Raw genomic sequence first — 18392 nt, 5'->3', positions numbered from 1 at the left:
AAGGCACATGAATTCAAGTATTTACTGACCTGTAATTTTTACAGGAAAATATTGTTTTCATTACATTCATCCATTCAAACATCCAGGCTAAGTTGAAACTCAAAATATATTAAAATAGTTAAAGTATGGTCACATTAACTAAAGTAGACCATAATTAAACCAGAAACATTCACAGCATGAGAAAAAAAAGTCACCTAACTTTTTCATAAGTTTGCACAAGTACAACTACCATGGCAATGTGAATTTTTTTTTACCGTGGCCTTGAAGCATATACCCTGGTTTGTTTGGCACCACTTGTCCACTGCAATTGCACTTTTTGAAACTTTTCCTCCTGAAGGTGACTGGGCAGGGACAGCTGAGGGTAGAGACGCTGTTTGTTCTGTCAGAAGAGCAAATTAAATTTGCTCTTTGGTTAACATTTGGAGATCAGAAACTCCACAGCTCCACAAGGCCAAGGCAAAATATTCCACATTTTATTTGTATCCATTGTAAAACTCGGTAAACTGAGTGGTATTAGACCTGATGCTAGAGAACAACCTTGTTTGCTGCAGAAGCCTGCCTAGTGTTGTGAGGAAAAACAGCTAGGTCAGATTAAAAAAAAAAAAAAATAGTGCAGATGTTTGGTGTAATACATTGCCTGCTACAAACATATGAAATCACTATGCCACAAGTCAACACACAAGAATTAGCATAATAATCAGACTAACAAATTAACTCTGTCCAAGAATTTGAGATGAGATTCAACAACCAAACTACTGCAAACAAGGAAGAAGAAAAGAGTTAGACACTTGCACATCACAAAGCATTTGAAAACATTTCTGCACGATACTGACTTTTTTGAGAAACAGAGGAATCAATGTTAAATATATGCTTCTCAAAAGTCAATTTTATATAAAAAGTTACAACTAAAATTGCTAAGTCACTGACGTTTTAAACCATACCATTAAATGAAAATCAGGATGTAAAGGCAAAAGTGTTCTGAATCAACTAATGTTCATACTTTGAGTATTAGAAGTTTTAAGCTTCATGCCCCCTAACCCAACTCCACTTGTAAAAATGTGCCTGATCATTATTGAAGGCTTCTGCAATCAAAGATGTAAGTCTAGGAGAAGAAACAACAGCCAGCTGAGTAGCATCATTGGTGTCTGAAATCAGTTTATTCTCCAGACCAAGCTTGCCACATGTCACTGGTATAGATAAATATCAAATGTCTGAAACATTACCTTGAGGAACACTTGGCTTTTCTCTTTAATTTTCTTAAATCTGAATGCTTAAACTCACTCTTGATAATTAACTGGCCCATGATTACATTTCTTCAACAGACACATGTTGCCTTTGCTGTTATACCCAAAAAATGCTAACAAACACATGTCCTCTTCAATGTCATACCCAAAAATGCTAATATACAATATGTATAAAAAGTCTTCCTTCCTTATACTTAAAGCATAACTTAGGAGGTAAACAATCTCTCTCCCCTTGTTCCACTACAAAATACCTTTGTATCATAGTCTAGCTAATTCTTCCAATCCTTGAAAACTGTTATTGCATCATAAAATTTCTTTTTTCATTACCACAGTGAAAATTGGGCCCACTAATCACATTTGAAAATAATCAGTCACCTTTATTTTTGTGGATTCAACCATTTCCAATATATCTGTTTTTATAGGTCTAAAGGTAACTTCACGGTGTACATGCATGAACATTCAATCATATCATAAAACCCTTGTTGACTGCCTGGCCTATAGGTAAAAAATTAACAAAAAATATTCTGCAGCATTGTTACATTCAGCAGTGACTCAGAGTCATCATATTCAGCATTATTTGATTAACTTGCATCACAGGATGTTGTTTACAATGGCTATCATTATTTTCATCTGTAAATCTGCTACTTCTCACTATTTTTCTTCATCAGTGCTGTTTTCAATACCACAAACACCAGGGTGAACCCTCATCATTTCTCTCTGAAATAAGAATTGTTCACTATAATTTAGGGGATAGTGAGCAATAACTCCAGCAAAAAAAAAAAAAAAAAAAATGCTATCAACTGAAATAAACAAAAAACATTAAATATAGTACATATAAGTAGAAAGATAAACAATATATTCATTCATACTACACCTCATTAATATATTGCCATTACAACCAATTCAAGTAATGGAACATCATCATTGTTAGCACCACCTTTTTGGACCAGGTCACATACAGTATAGATAGTATTGGACCAAGTACAGTACCCTGGAAGGAGGACTGAGACAAAAAAGTGAATTTGAGAAGGTTGTGTACTGGGATCCCTGAAGATGTCAGGTAGTCAAATTGAACTAACAGGAAAGGAATCACTGGAGATGTGGTAGAAATCACAACAGTTCAGCACAAGAGAGAGAACCTGAAGGATGAGCAGATCAGGAACAGAACTTGAAACTCTCTACTCAGAGAGGCACGTAACATGACAATGATGGGGATTGAGTGGTTCAGCCATGAGGCAACAGAACAAAGTCAAAATCATTCTTCCCCAGAGAGTTATCACAGGTGGATGAGAATACATAATGTAGCATAAAAAAAAATACCCAAGCTCAGATAATGAAAACTTAAACAGAATAAAATAAAATTTAACAGTTACTGCAATACTTGAAATATGCACTTTTAGTATGCAAAAGAGTGGTCCCTAAAAGGATATTCTTATGGCTCAGTAAGTGTCAATAATGATAACATTCCTCCATGAAGGTTACCACAAATGGGATGAAGTGGAACAATAACCAAAAAGTGTTCATTCACATACTCTAAGTTTAAGCAAAAATAGGAGTTAAGTATAAAAACAAAAACAACACAAGGCAACCATTACCATAAACAGAATATTTACGGAAAATCCATACCTACAATAAATGGGGAGCCAACTCCCACAGCACAATAAAAAAAAAAAAAAAAAAAAAGCTGAAGATAAAAGACACATTACGTACTTACTATTAGAAAAGTACAGTAAGTCCTCGGGTTACGCCGGTCTCGACTTACGATGTTTCGTGGTTACGAACGCGCCCCCATAAAAATATAAAAAATAATATTTTGCGTCGTTCCGTCTTACGCGGTTTAGCGTCGTAAGCAACGTAAACAAACGCGAACTAGTTCCGGGCGCACGGCGGAAGAATACGCTTTGTGGGGAGAGGACGGCGTCGCTTCGCTACGCTCATTCCTCGCCCATACGCCATTTTGGTTGTTTACACTGCCTCTCTCTCCCTCGTGTTGTATCGTTTTTGTAACTTTTTGCTCTTTGTTATGGCTCCCAAGCGCAAGGCGGACTCTTCTGATGGTAGTGCATCGAGAAAAGAAAGGCCATCACCATGGAAATTAAAGTGGACATTATAAAGCGATCTGAGAAGGGAGAAACGCCAACAAACATTGGCCGCTCGCTTGGCCTTAGCCGTTCGACCGTTGCTACATATCAAAGATAAAGAGCGCATCGTTGAACATGTGAAAGGATCTGCTCCTATGAAAGCGACAGTGATAACTAAGCAGCGTAGTGGTCAATAATTGAAATGGAAAGGTTATTGGTGCTTTGGTTGGAAGACCAAAATCAACGGCGTATCCCAGTCAGCCTTATGGTGATTCAGGAGAAGGCGAAAAGATTGTTTGAAGCGTTGAAAAAAGAAAAGGGGGAGGGAAGTGAAAGTGAAGAGTTTGTGGCTAGTAGGGGTTGGTTTATGCGATTTAAGGCTCGGGCCAATTACCATAACCTTAAAGTGCAAGGTGAAGCTGCTAGTGGGGATGAGAAAGCAGCGAGTGAATTTCCTAAAGCGGTTGTCTGAGATAATTAAGGAGGGGGGTTATTCTGCTTCAGCAAGTGTTTAACGTAGACGAGACAGGTTTGTTTTGGAACGTATGCCTAACCGCACTTACATCGCCAAGGAGGAGAAGTCAGCACCCGGTCATAAAGCCAGCAAGGAGAGGCTAACTTTACTTCTTGGGGGTAATGCTGCTGGCGACTTCAAACTGAAGCCCTTGTTGGTGTATCAGGCTGAAAATCCAAGGGCACTCAAGGGCATTTGGAAGGGTCAACTACCAGTAATTTGGAAGTCCAACAAGAAGGCATGGGTGACACTTGCAGTGTTTGAGGACTGGTTCGTAAACCATTTTGTTCCAAGTGTGGAGCGGTATTGCGCCTCCAAGGGTATCCCCTTTAAGGTGTTGCTAGTGCTGGACAATGCCCCTGGACACCCTGCCCAGCTGGAGACTTCAACCCTAATGTCAAGGTGGTTTACCTTCCACCTAATACCACGGCCCTTTTACAGCCTATGGACCAAGGAGTGATTGCTTCGTTCAAGGCCTACTACCTACAAAGGACAATTGCTATGGCTTTACAGGCAACTGAAACCAAGAAGGACTTGACTCTGAAGGACTTTTGGAAATCCTACAACATCCTTGATGCTGTAAAGAACATTGCTAATTCCTGGGAGGAGGTTAAGCAAACAAACATGAATGGTGTCTGGAAGAAAATTTGTCCTCAATTTGTGAATGATTTCCATGGTTTGAGGACACAGTTCAGCTAGTTGTCAAGAACGTTGTTGCCCTGAGTAAGGAAATCAATTTGGAGATGGAGGTTGATGATGTTACAGAGCTGCTGGAGTCTCATGGCGAGGAGTTATCTGCTGAGGACCTGATACAACTGGAGAAGCAGATGATAGAGGAAGAAGAAGAAGCACCCACCCAGAGCCTAAGGCTTTCACAAGGCAGGACTTGACAAGAGGTTTTGCGGAGTTTGCAGCAAGCGTTGTCAACTTTTGAGGCTCAGGATCCAACTTGGACAGGTTCACTAGGGTTTCCAGAGGCGTCATGGATTTGATGCAGTGTTACAAGGAGATCTTGGATGAAAAGAGGTCGCTCTCTGTTCAGACTAACCTGGAGCAGTATTTTAAGAAGTAGAGAGGCCTGCAGGAGATCCTGTACCCTCTACCTCAGCTGCCTCTGCTAATCCAGACTCGCCTGCCCCACAATCTCCAGCACCTTCTGAATGTTCTGCTAACCCAGACTCACCTGCCCCAGTATCTCCAGCACCTTCTGTAGGTTCTGCCTCACCTAAAGACTCACCTGCCCCAACATCTCCAGTAGTATGTTCTGCCTCACCTCAAGAATCACCTGCCTCAGCATCTCCAGTAGTATGTTCTGCCTCACCTCAAGAATCACCTGCCTCAGCATCTCCAGTAGTATGTTCTGCCTCACCTCAAGAATCACCTGCCTCAGCATCTCCAGCAACTTCTGGAGGTTCTTTTTCTCTTCACTAACCTCCCCCAGTCTCTCCAGCACCGCAGCTTCCTCTCCAGTGTGCAAGCCAATCAAATTAATAAAGGTAAGGAATTGTTCTCTCGTTGTTATTGATAGGTATTTACATTAAATCATGTGGTATTTTTCAATGTTCCGACTTACGCTGAAAATCGTGTTACGACGCATCTTAAGAACGGATCAACGTCGTAACTCGAGGACCCCCTGTAATGTAAATCTGGTAAGGCCTAGGGAAAGGCAATAGCTACTTTGTACAATTGAAGACTGATACTTAAGGAATTAAACTGTTTATAAATCCAAAAGAGAAATGGCAGTTAAAGGTATGTACATTGCCCATTTAATGCGGCAATACCAGAAGCAAAAGGGAAAACTCATCAAACCTAAACCTCTTAGAGAGAGAGAAATGATGCACATGAGAACTGTTCAGGAAATTGTGAAAAATAATGAAAGTTATAGAAAAACTGAGAACTTTATTGACTTCGAAATACATTGTGTTGGTCCAGTGTCATCAAGCTACGAAGAAAAATGAGATAATCTAGGCATAGCTTCATTGGTCTTTGGATGGGTCATGTGCAGTGGAGCCCCTCTTCTTTCAGTTCTGCAAGTTGATGTAGTGGAGTCTTATTTTACATTAGATGAAGCTTATTATGATTACTGGGTATTCATATAAATTTCAACCAGCACCTAGTATCAGATCTTGGAAAGAAACTCATGGAATTATGTGTAAGTTTTCAATGCAATTATTAAAATTTATATTTTGAAATCAAATATTTTATTTATATTTTGAAAAGTCCTTCTGGCCAGTATGTACGGTTAATGTTCAAGAATATTGACTTGGTAGCCAAGATGAACATTGACTCTGTAGTGTAGACAAGTTCCCCATATTCTGTTCTGTTCTAGATATGTTGCATAATAAAAATATATCTCCACCCCGGAGTTTGGCCCAAAATTTTTGTGGTACGATAATATGTCGGTAATTAAAGTTTTGTTCTATTTGTACTGTAATTAAATTAAATTAAATATTTTTTGTGCTTTCATGCACTTTATTTAATTTAAGAACTTGCAATTTTCATATGCATTGGTAAGTTACAATTTTGTTCGCCATTGAAAAGTTTTGTTTTAAGTTTATATAATGGTGTTCAAGGCAGATTCTATACATATTTTGTTTTTAAAAGTTTGATATCACATTTTACTAATGGATTAAAAACTTATTTCACAGCTTCAGCAGTCAACTAACACAAATACCACAACTGTTCAGATGTCAACTCAAGCTCCACCTGGAACAATAATACAGCAGCCTCCAAAGCCACAACCTCCTCGCAGTCTTATTGATGCCAATGGGATAAGACCGAGAAAACCCTGCAATTGTACAAAAAGCCAGTGTCTTAAATTGTAAGTATATAGTGACTCCTAGGTTCAATTATTGTATGGGTTTACCTCTTGTCAACTTTTGAACAGGATTTTTGGTGTTTCATGATGTTTATTCAGTTATAGAATTGAAGTTTCTTTTAAAAAGTGCATGATGAATCTTATTATCTTGATTTCAAGCTTATATTTTCCTCCCACTTAATTTTCTAAGTAAATATGCCACAGGCAAAGGATTGGTATGTTAAATGCTCATCCAATGTAGTACATTTCTCTTAATCAGTATAATAGGTTAAATGGGAGAGTTCTTCTTGAAAGAATAGCTTGCTTCGTTTGTCCAAGTAGGATTCTGGTACTTGGATAAGCCTGTTGCTCACTGCATCATTAAACTATTCTTTTCTCAGCTATTCACTTCTATGAATTTTTTTGGTAGGCAGTATTTTAAAGCTTGCTTTCTTTTTATCAATCTCTCAGTCTATATCCATTGTTTTGCTGACTAAATACAATTTTTATGATAAAAAGATGATTACTAATTTTCAAATATTACAGTATTGTGTAATGTTAATGTAAACAAGAAAATATATAGTATATTTTTCCCCCGTAAAAAGTGTTCGCTCCAAGTCAAGCCAAATGCAAAAGCTCTAGCGAAGGGGAAATGCATCTTGGTATGCTGATACATCTACCTAGGTGCCGTGCTACTTGACACGCTATTGGCTGGCATTTGCAAAGCAGCCAATCCAGGAGCCCCATTCGTTTTCTTTTGTGCCCATTAGCCGTACCATTGGTGCTGATTGGTTGTCTAACCCCAAGAATTTCTCTGAGATTGATGTGCAAAGGCCACATCTCTGCCATCACCATGGGCTCCTCTGGTACTGTACTTTGCCAGTGTTTAGCTGTATAATTCCACATCTTTGTTTGCTGTGTTAATCTGTGTGTAGCATTTTGAATCTTGCTGTAAGATGCCTCCTAAACGCCTGCTCCTTCTAAAGCACTTGTCAGAGCGTAAGTACCACAAAAGGTCGCGAAGCTCTGGGAGAATGTGCGACTTCTGGATGTGCTGAAAGAAGGCAAGTTACTCAGCTGTAGCCCACCATTTTGACATGAATGAGAGTGCCATGCGCTGCATCAAGAAGAAAGAGGTGGAGACGATAGAGGCCATGAGTTTTAGCTTCTTCGGTAGTGCAAAAGATAAAGGCCATGAGTGTTAGCTTCATCGGTAGTGTAAGAACAGTTTCTACAGTGCATGATAAGAGCATCATGCAGATGGAGTCTGCATTGGCATATTGGATAAAGGAGTACCACAAGAAGACATCCCCCTTGATGACACCATCATTTGCAAGAAGGCACAACATCTCTGTCAGCAGTGTTCAACTATTATGGAAGGCGGTGACATGCAGAAAGCAGACTTCTTAGGCTTTGATAAACCTGCCAAAGAAGAGGAAGAGCCACAAGCATAACCTTCATCAGCTCCTCAAGGTTTTCAGGCCAGTATGGGGTGGTTCCACCATTTGCAGAAGCATTTCCAACTGAGGAGTGTTTCTCTGTATGGGGAAGCAGCATCAGCAGATGCTGAAGTGGGCATGAAATATTCTGAGACCTTCAAGTAAATCATTAGGGACAAGTGCTATCATCCACAACAGGTGTTCAGCATGGACGAGACTGGCTTGTTCTAGGAGATTCCTTCCCAGCCATATCTCATGAAGGACAAAGTCAGCACCCCTGGTTTCTAGGTCCAGAAGGATAGGGTTACCTTCATAATGTATGGGAATGCCGCTGGCTTCATGCTGAAACCAGGCCTCATTTACAAGGCTGCAAAGCCCAGGGCCCTCAAGAATAAGAACAATCACTCGTTCCCTTTGTTTTGGATGCATAACCCCAAAGCCTGGCTCACCAAAGTCCTTACAGATCACTGGTTCATTAAGAGCTTCATCCTTCAAGTTCAAGACTTGGGCATGGAGTTGAAGGTGGTGTTGATTATGGATAATACTTGTGGTCACCCTGTAGATCTTGATTATGAGGGAGTCCAGCTGAATTTCCTCCCTGCCAACACCACCTCTCCTCCAACCTATGGACCAGGGCATGATCTGTTTATTCAAGGCACTCTACACCTGGAACTCTCTCGAGCACCTTGTGAATGCCCACATACCTGACTATCATTGGCCAATTGTCGAAGGATATGAAAAAGAGATCCTGAATGCCTACTGGTGGAAGTTGTGGCCAGAATCTGTGCATGATTATAAGGGGTGCTCTCTTGAAAAAATCAACATTCGTCCATTGATAAGGCTTTGATGACATCACTGAGGATGAAGTTGACACCCTCATGGATGCCCATTCTGACCTCTGATGTACCAGGATTTGGAAGAGATGACAAAGTCTCCCAGTGAGGAAAGACACATGACAGATTCAGGGAATGAGGGCCGTCTTTGGAACATCTGTCCCTACTTTTGAGGATGACTAAGGTGCTGAAGGGGCCAGTTTTGGCATGGGATCCTTATATGGAATGCTCCATAAAGTGTTCAAGTGCAATTAATGCAGCATTGGAGCCTTATAGCATCAAAAACTTTACAGTCACTTTCTTAGCAATATTAGAATATGGAGACTTAACTCTCTGCTCAAGTTCCTCGTTGGACAAGTTGGTAACGTGGTTGACTACTGAGCTTAGGGTCCAGGTTCGATTCCCCACTCTGCCAACAAGGAACCAGAGGAATATATTTCTGGTGATAAAAATTAATTTCTTGATGTGGTTCGGATCCCACAATAAGCTGTAGGTCCTGTTGCTAAGTAATCAATTGGTTCTTAGCCACATAAAAATATCTAATCCTTTGGGCCAGCCCTAGGAGAACTGTTAATCAGCTCAGTGGTCTGGTAAAACTAAGATATACTTAACTTAATCTCTGCTCAAGAAAAATACCTGCTTCCTGCTTCCTGTTCCCATATGCCCTTAGGGTGTGACATTTCTTGGGTCTTCCATTAGTTACTTGTTCAACTAGCGCTCGTGTTTCAGTCTATCAGATTCATGTTCACTCACTGGATGGCTAAGGGAACAGACTTTTTTGCACAATAGTACATACACTCGAGTAGTATATTTTATCATTGTTGATTACATATGTAATTTGGTATTTTTTCAATGTATATTTAAATATTTAAGTACTGTACAGTATTTAACTTTACTTGTGAATTCCAATATCTCCTGTATCTGAAAAAAGAAAATGGGGCAACTTCAATACTGTATGAAAGACAGGGGGTGTGCTTGAATGTAGGGGTGACTTGGGTTTAGTTTTCACGTAGTTATAAGCCATATATTTTTAAGGGTAATATTGTAAGATGACTTTGAAATTATATTAAGGGGTTCTAGGATAATAGTTTAAGTTTAATTTTGGTGTTTGAACCGTCAAAATAGGTAGTTATAAGCATTTTTAGAGTGATCTTTGGTGTTTGAACTATTTAGATAGCCAATTATTATCAGTTTTAGACGGGGATACCAACTTAACTAGGATTTTCATTTATTTGCGTGGTTGTGGTCCCTAACGCCCCAAGGATAGGGTGAACCCATATATATATATATATATATATATATATATATATATATATATATATATATATATATATATATATATATATATATATACTGTATATTATGCTATATATATACATATATAGCACTGTTGGTTACCAACATGGGTTCCATTCCTGGAGGGTTGATGGTAACCAAAAATCATTGCTAACTGAAATTCAAGTCTACAGATGCCACAATACACCTTAAAGTGCCCTAGACTGGTTAATTTTGCCCCAATATGTAATAGCTCCTAAATGAAAATGTGGAATTTCATTTGCCTAATCATTTACTATAGTCTGCATGGTATTTCTACAAATTTTTAATGTCAGATTCGATGAACTTACAGGTAAATCTTGGCCTAGAATGAGAGAGAGAAGAAAGTCACCTTTTTCAGAATACCGTTTCCTCCATTTCTTTATTTATCATATATTCTGTTAAATAATTACAGACCAAGTTCTTTACTTGATCATATATTCTGTTAAGTAATTACAGACCAAGTTCTTTATTTGATAAGTTACTTGTGCAGATTGTTATAGAAAATGTTCAATGCTCTACCCGGAGTGCAAATTATTCATAAAATTACCCAAGGCCCCTCCTGACGTTTCTGATACAGAACCGCTAGGAGAAACCGAAGGGGTATGAGACAAATCAAAAGCAGGTGGAGAAACATATGGAGCAGCCTGGTTTATTGCCGATACAAAAGAAGCCGGTAAGGTTTGGTCATCCAAAGATGGCGTCACCCCCTTCCTTTTGTATTGGCTTTTCCCATAGAACTTCTTCCACTGTTCCACCGACCAACCGCGACAAACAGAATACGGATTAGTAACCGTACATACGTTTTCCCTGCACCTACTACACGTTGGATGAGGATCCGTCGACACCGAAGTTAGGAACCTAGAACATGGAAAGCCACTGACTCCTGGGCATTTCCTTGTCTCCTCTTCGAAACGGTAGACGATCCCGATGTTGAGGCAAAATTCTCCATCATACCACGTATACACTCTTACCACACACTGATCACACTTGGAGAAAGAAAAGGAATGAAAAAATGAAATGGATAAAGAACGGGCAAACTGAAAAAACCGGCTTTAAATCAGATAGACAGTAACACGTCTTATCTTAAAGGCGGTAGGAAAATAACTGGTGGGTCACAGGTAGCCGTGGGCATTCTGGGTATACATGCCCGTGACCTGGTATAGATGCCATTAGTCCCTGGATCTCACAAGTGTAATTTTAATTCTACCGTTTCCAGCTTGGCGCTAGTAAATCCTAATGTTAAGACCGAAGGTTTGTTAGTTATGAAAAATACAAATTAGTTACAAATTGGTATATTAGTGCCTACCCAGTTTTTGGTTTACAGATCAATAGATCTACCATAGTTTCACTACCCTGTCTGGAAATTCCATCCTTAGAGTATTTGAACTCAAACAAATAATGATAGCTATTCTCTTGATGTGCAAAAGCCCATGACATCAGAGAAAACATGGTGGTCTATTGGCACTCAACAGCTGACAGCTTAAACAGTTTAGCATTCAAACACTTTTTGAGAAAAAATTGCCTACCTGATCATTTGCTTGATACTCAACCAAACAAACACTACCTGCTAGAGCTTGAGTTATTTGAGACATGTTATGTGTATGGGTATCGCAGCAGAAAAGAGAAGACATGGCATGTGTGTCTGGTAAAGCATGGGAAGATTGCCAGTTCTGACAGATACTACTGAGAAATAGAGAACCCATGGGTTTTTAAGAAAAGTGATGTAATAAAAAAAATAAATATGATTAGGATGGGCTAACAGTAAAGCTGTTTCCTTAGTGACAAGAAATACCATGAAGAGAAAAAAATTTGCCTTTAAAGGCCATTTTTGTGCTCTGCAAAGGTGCTGCTCTTCCTTCTGGCTTGCAGTTGCAATTACCGGAGAGGTTTAACTTTGTTACAGTAAAATTCTTCCCTACTAACGTGACTCCTCTCATCCGGTCCGTGGACCAACTGCCAATTATAACTGAGAAACTACGCCAAAGCACTATTTCGGAGGTGCTTTTAAGCGACATCTGATACTCGGTTCACCCTCCAAGATTTTTGGAAGATCATCTTCCATTGCTAAAGCCCATAAACAATGGGATTTTGAGGGCTTTTGAGTTTTGAGTCATTTGGAGAGGATATTTTGTCTCCAGGCAAGTAAATGGTCTTTGATGTGTGGTGGAGCACAAAACAGAGCTCACCACAGAACTGGAGGACCTTCAGAGGGGAAGCAACATACCTCAGCTGAGGAATGGTCTTTAGATGAGGGGGAGGAGGGAAGAGAGGTTGTCCTCATTGTTTTCGTAAAAGAAATGTGCACAAGAAGAGGTAAGTGCAAAGTTTTCTTGAGAAATTTCACAGAGATAATGCTGAATGACAATGCTGTTTCACTTGAAAGAAACAGTTTAGGGGTGCACTAGACTGCCGAATTTCAAGGAATTATCTAATTTTAGTTATTAACAGTTTTCAACTGTTTTATGTCTAAATACAGTACCTCTCAATTAACGCGAGCTAGGAAATATTTTAAAATGTTTTAAAAACGTGAAAATTTCGATTTAACGCACATTGGCGTCAGAGCGTTTTCAAATCACCTGCCTATCAGCGTTGCAGACGACAGCTGTTAACATTAACAAAGACATAGCACAGCATATATTTATTAATAAAGCAAAAAACTTTGTTCGTTTATTAATAAAGCGAAAAATTTTGTTTATTTATTAACCCTCTTACGCCGAAGCCCTAAAAATCAAAATCTCTCCTGTATGCCGGCGCCGGTTTGGAGTGAGCGTGGAAGCGGAAAAAATAATTTTTTCAAATAATCACAGCGCTCTTAGTTTTGAAGATTAAAGAGTTCATTTTTGGCTCATTTTTTTTCCATTGCCTGAAGTTTAGTATGCAATCATCAGAAATGAAAAATAATATCATTATCATATGTAAATAATGCGATATATGGTAGCGAAAAAAAAAAATTAATAGATAATTGTATTCAAATTACGCTGTGCAAAAAATGGTCAAAGCTAACGAGTTACTTTTTTTTCGTTGTATTGTACACTAAATTGCAATCCTTTTGATATATAATACATAGTAAAACAATAAAATCAACACCGGAAAAATATTATCACAAAATGATGTACGAATTCGTAACTCGCGGACGTAAAAAAATGTTATTTTCAAAAATTCACCGTAATTCTAAATATTGTTCTAGAGACTTCCAATTTGTTTCAAAATTAAGACAAATGATTGAATATTACGATACTGTAAGAGTTTTAGATAGAATTGCAGATTTTGACCATTCGGACGAGTTAAATTTGACCGAATGTCGAAATTTTTATATATATATTTATTTATATGCACATATTTCGGAGATGGAAAAAGCTACAACCTTCAATTATTTTTATTGTATTTTTCATAAATTTGCGCACATTTTGATATATGAAACTCTATAAAAAGGCTAATATGAAAAGGAGCAAATATTATGATAATGCGATGTACGTATTTCGGAGACTTGCGGCCGCGAATCGGCGCGCGTAGTGAAGGTAAATATATTTTTCAAAAATTCATCAATATCACAATATTGTTTTAGAGACTTCAAATTTGTTTCAAAATGAAGAAAAATGATGGAATATTACTAGGTCGTAAGAGTTTTTAGCTTACAATTGCGTTTTTCAACTATTTCGGTAGAGTCAAATTTGACCGAACGTGGTTTTTTCTATTTATCGTGATTTATATGCAAATATTTCAAAAAAAGAGAAAAGCTACAACCTTAAATCATTTTTAGTTGTATTCTACATGAAATTGCGCACATTTTCATATATAAAACTTTATGTAACAGCTAATTTTAAATGGTGCAAACATTTCGGCAATCGCACAAAAAATTCTGATTTTTTCGGAGAGTTACCGCGCGAACGTAAGGAAAATTTTTTTTTTTTCATAAATTCACCATAAATCGAAATATTGTGCTAGAGACTTCCAAGTCGTTGCAAAATGAGGTAAATGATTGAATATTACTAGAATATAAGAGTTTTAGCTTACAATTGCGTTTTCGACCATTTCGGTACAGTCAAGTGACCGAAAGTTGAAATTTTTGCACTTAACGTTATTTATATGAAAATATTTCGAAACTGATAAAAGCTACAACCATGGGTTGTTTTTTGTTGTATTGTGCATGAAATTGTGCACATTTCCATATATAAAACTTTATGTAACGGCAAATTTAAAAGGGTGCAAACATTAGGACAATCGCACGAAAAAATTTATCGGAAGAGTTATCGCACGAACGTAAGGAAAAAGTTTTTTCATAAATTCACCATAAATCGAAGTATTGTGCTAGAGACGTCAAATTTGTTGCAAAATGAAGGCAAATGATTGAATATTACTATAATATAAGAATTTTAGCTTACAATTGCGTTTCTCGACCATTTCTGTGGAGTCAAAGTTGACTGAAGGTTGAAATTTTTGCACTTATCGTTATTTATATGAAAATATCTCAAAACTGATAAAAGCTACAATCATGAGTATTTTTTTGTTGTATTTTACATGAAATTGTGCACATTTTCATATATAATACTTCATGTAAAGGATAATTTAAAATGGTGCAAAAATTATGTCAAAGTGACGAAATAATTTCTGAGATGTGTCACTGATACTTTTTAGTGTGATAAGAAAGAAATTCGCGCTTGCGCGCCTGCGTAGCGATTGTAAACAAAACAACGCCTTGATCCATGAACTCCCAGCATCCCCCAAGGAGCGTGATACAAAAGTTTTCGGCTGGTAGGCCTATAAGTATTTTTCCGCGAATTTTTAAAAAAACATTTTTGAGTTGACGTATGATACGTCCAATCGGCATACGGGAGACATTTTGACTCGACGTTTAATACGTCCAAAATCTTGGCGTAAGAGGGTTAATAAAGAAAAAAAAAAAGAGGGAGAGAGAACTCAACACGAAACAAGAATTGGCATCGTTCCGACATCAGCATAATTGAGAGATGCCAGGCTGCTGATGGCTACCTATAATTACACAGGTAACGAATATGCATCTTTTCCATGAATCTTTTAAGAAGTTATATATATATTACTTCACTGTTTCCAATAGTATTGTATGTATTCTCATATTACAGTGTTCCCCGTATTCCCTGGGGATGGTTACCAGACACCCCCGCAAATAGCTCAGACTCACGAATAGTTAGAACTCCCCCCTAAAAATGCTTATATCTGCCTATCTTGAAAGTTCAAATACCAAATGTATACTTAAAGTATCATCCTACATCAAATATACCATTGAATTGATATTATTAATATAATTTCAAAGTCATCTGAAACATTTTACCATTAGAAATATATAAACAGCCTATAACAGAGAGAGAGAGAGAGAGAAACACCAAATGTATACCTTATGTAACATCCTACATCAAATTTACCTTTAATTATTATCATATTACTGTATTAATCTTAGAGAGATTATATTAATATAATTTCAAAGTAATCCTAAACATTAGTACCCTTAAAGGTATATACATACATACATAAGTACTTCTAACACTTGCAGCCGAGAGAGAGAGAGAGAGAGAGAGAGAGAGAGAGAGAGCACTATGATATACATATCTTGTGGAGAGATAGAGAGAGAGCACTATGATATACATATCTTGTGGAGAGATAGAGAGAGTTGTCCTTACAGTATTTAAGAGTGAAATGGAAAGAATATTGTATTTAACATACATGAATTTTGTAATTACAGTTATAGTATTATTGGAAAATTCAATAGTAAACTTATCTCACTAGAGAGAGAGAGAGAGAGAGAGAGAGAGAGAGAGAGAGAGAGAGAGAGAGAGAGAGAGAGAGAGAGAGAGATTGCACAAAACCCGTTAAAATCGTTGACTATTATAGGCCACTGTTCCCCTCCCCTGTCACATTACTCAACATATTTGACAGCTTCCCAAGCTCCGAGCATCTCTGGAGTTGAGAGAAGGTAGGGAAATGGATACAGAGAAAGACAAAGGAAAGAATAATTTTCATTTGAAATTAGTTATATTACTATTATTATTATAATTTGAAAATATTAATAAACACATACATACATCTACCATAAAAATTCGCTCATCCCAGTAAGAGAGAGGAGTTATCCTTACGTAAGTGAAATGGAAAGGTTATTTTTATCTCTTTAAAATACTACCACATACAAATTTTGTAATTACAGTTTTATTATTATTATTATTATTTTTATTATTATTATTATTATTATTATTAATTTTTTTTTTTTTTTTTTTTTTTTTTTTTTTTTTTGTGCTCTATCGCAGTCCTCTAATTCCACTGGGTGGTATTTATAGTGTGGGGTTCCAGGTTGCATCCTGCCTCCTTAGGAGTCCATCACTTTTCTTACTATGTGCTCCGTTTCTAGGATCACACTCTTCTGCATGAGTCCTGGAGCTACTTCAGCGTCTAGTTTTTCTAGATTCCTTTTCAGGGATCTTGGGATAGTGCCTAGTGCTCCTATGATTATGGGTACGATTTCCACTGGCATATCCCATATCCTTCTTATTTCTATTTTCAGATCTTGATACTTATCCATTTTTTCCCTCTCTTTCTCTTCAACTCTGGTGTCCCATGGTATTGCGACATCAATGAGTGATACTTTCTTCTTGACTTTGTCAATCAACGTCACGTCTGGTCTATTTGCACGTATCACACTATCCGTTCTGATACCATAGTCCCAGAGGATCTTTGCCTGATCGTTTTCTATCACTCCCTCAGGTTGGTGTGCGTACCACTTATTACTGCAAGGTAGCTGATGTATCTTGCACAGGCTCCAGTGGAGGGCTTTTGCCACTGAATCATGCCTCTTTTTGTACTGGTTCTGTGCAAGGGCCGGGCATTCGTTTGCTATGTGGTTTATGGTTTCATTTTTTGTATTGCACTTCCTACATATGGGAGAGATGTTAATTCCATCTATCGTTCTTTGAACATATCTGGTTCTGATCTTGTGCTGCTGTTATCATTCCTTCAGAGTCCATCTTTAGCTCTCCCCTCTGTAGCCATTGCCATGTGTCATCGCTGGCTAGTTCTTTAGTCTGTCTCATGTATTGTCCATGCATTGGTTTGTTGTGCCAGTCCTCTGTTCTGTCTGTCATTCTCTGTCTCTGTATATTTCTGGGTCTTCGTCTACTTTTATTAGCCCTTCTTCCCTTGCACTCTTTAGCCACTCATTTTCACTGGTTTTCAGATATTTCCCTAGTGCTCTGTTTCTCGTTGTTGACGCAGTCCTCTATACTTAGTAGTCCTCTCCCTCCTTCCTTTCATGTTATGTATAGTCTGTCCGTATTTGCTCTTGGGTGTAGTGCTTTGTGTATTGTCATATGTTTCCTGGTTTTCTGATGTACGCTGCGGAGTTCTGCCTTCGTCCATTCGACTATTCCTGCGCTGTATCTGATTACTGGCACTGCCCATGTGTTTATGGCTTTTATCGTATTTCCGGCGTTGAGTTTTCTTCTTGACTTTGTCAATCAACGTCACGTCTGGTCTGTTTGCATGTATCACACTATCCGTTCTAATACCATAGTCCTAGAGGATTTTTGCCTGATCGTTTTCTATCACTCCTTCAGGTTGGTGCTCGTACCACTTATTACTGCAAGGTAGCTGATGTTTCTTGCACAGGCTCCAGTGGAGGGCTTTTGCCACTGAATCATGCCTCTTTTTGTACTGGTTCTGTGCAAGTGCCGGGCATTCACTTGCTATGTGGTTTATGGTTTCATTTTTCGTATTGCACTTCCTACATATGTTAAAAATCTTTCTTGCAGTTCTTCTTGTCTGCTATAATTACTAAATCATCCACAAACATCAGTTCCCACAGTTCTTCATTGTTCCTTAATTCTGGTGTCAGTGTGTCTATAACAATAAGGAACAAGAATGGACTCAGAACTGATCCCTGTTGGAGACCAACCTCCACAAGGAATGCCTTAGTCTAACGGTGATTCTTACTCCCTCATGCATCATCTTCACCAATAGACTACTCTTGGTACCCTGTCATATGGCTTTTCAAGATCCTCAAAACACACACAAACTTTCCTGTTTCCTTCTGGATATTTCTATAGACTTGTCTTACTATTAACCCTCTTACGCCGACTGGACGTATTTTACGTCGACATTTTTTGTCTCCCGTGTGCCGACTGGACGTATTTTTACGTCGACTTAC

At 38.1% G+C, this 18392-nt stretch overlaps 1 protein-coding gene across 2 annotated transcripts in view; it reads left to right on the top strand.

Annotated features, from left to right (window-relative positions):
* The window catches only part of LOC135220575 (protein lin-54 homolog), a 242885-nt gene that overhangs the window by 143497 nt on the left and 80996 nt on the right, over positions 1–18392 (top strand). For both annotated transcript variants that reach the window (XM_064257821.1, XM_064257820.1), the window contains one exon: positions 6488–6660. In XM_064257821.1, coding sequence (XP_064113891.1) covers positions 6488–6660 — 173 coding nt within the window. The remainder of the gene's footprint in view (positions 1–6487; positions 6661–18392) is intronic.

The sequence above is a fragment of the Macrobrachium nipponense genome, chromosome 2, assembly GCF_015104395.2.
Source record: "Macrobrachium nipponense isolate FS-2020 chromosome 2, ASM1510439v2, whole genome shotgun sequence".
In the NCBI taxonomy this organism is placed as follows: domain Eukaryota; kingdom Metazoa; phylum Arthropoda; class Malacostraca; order Decapoda; family Palaemonidae; genus Macrobrachium; species Macrobrachium nipponense.
This window is presented reverse-complemented; position numbering and strand designations above follow the sequence as displayed.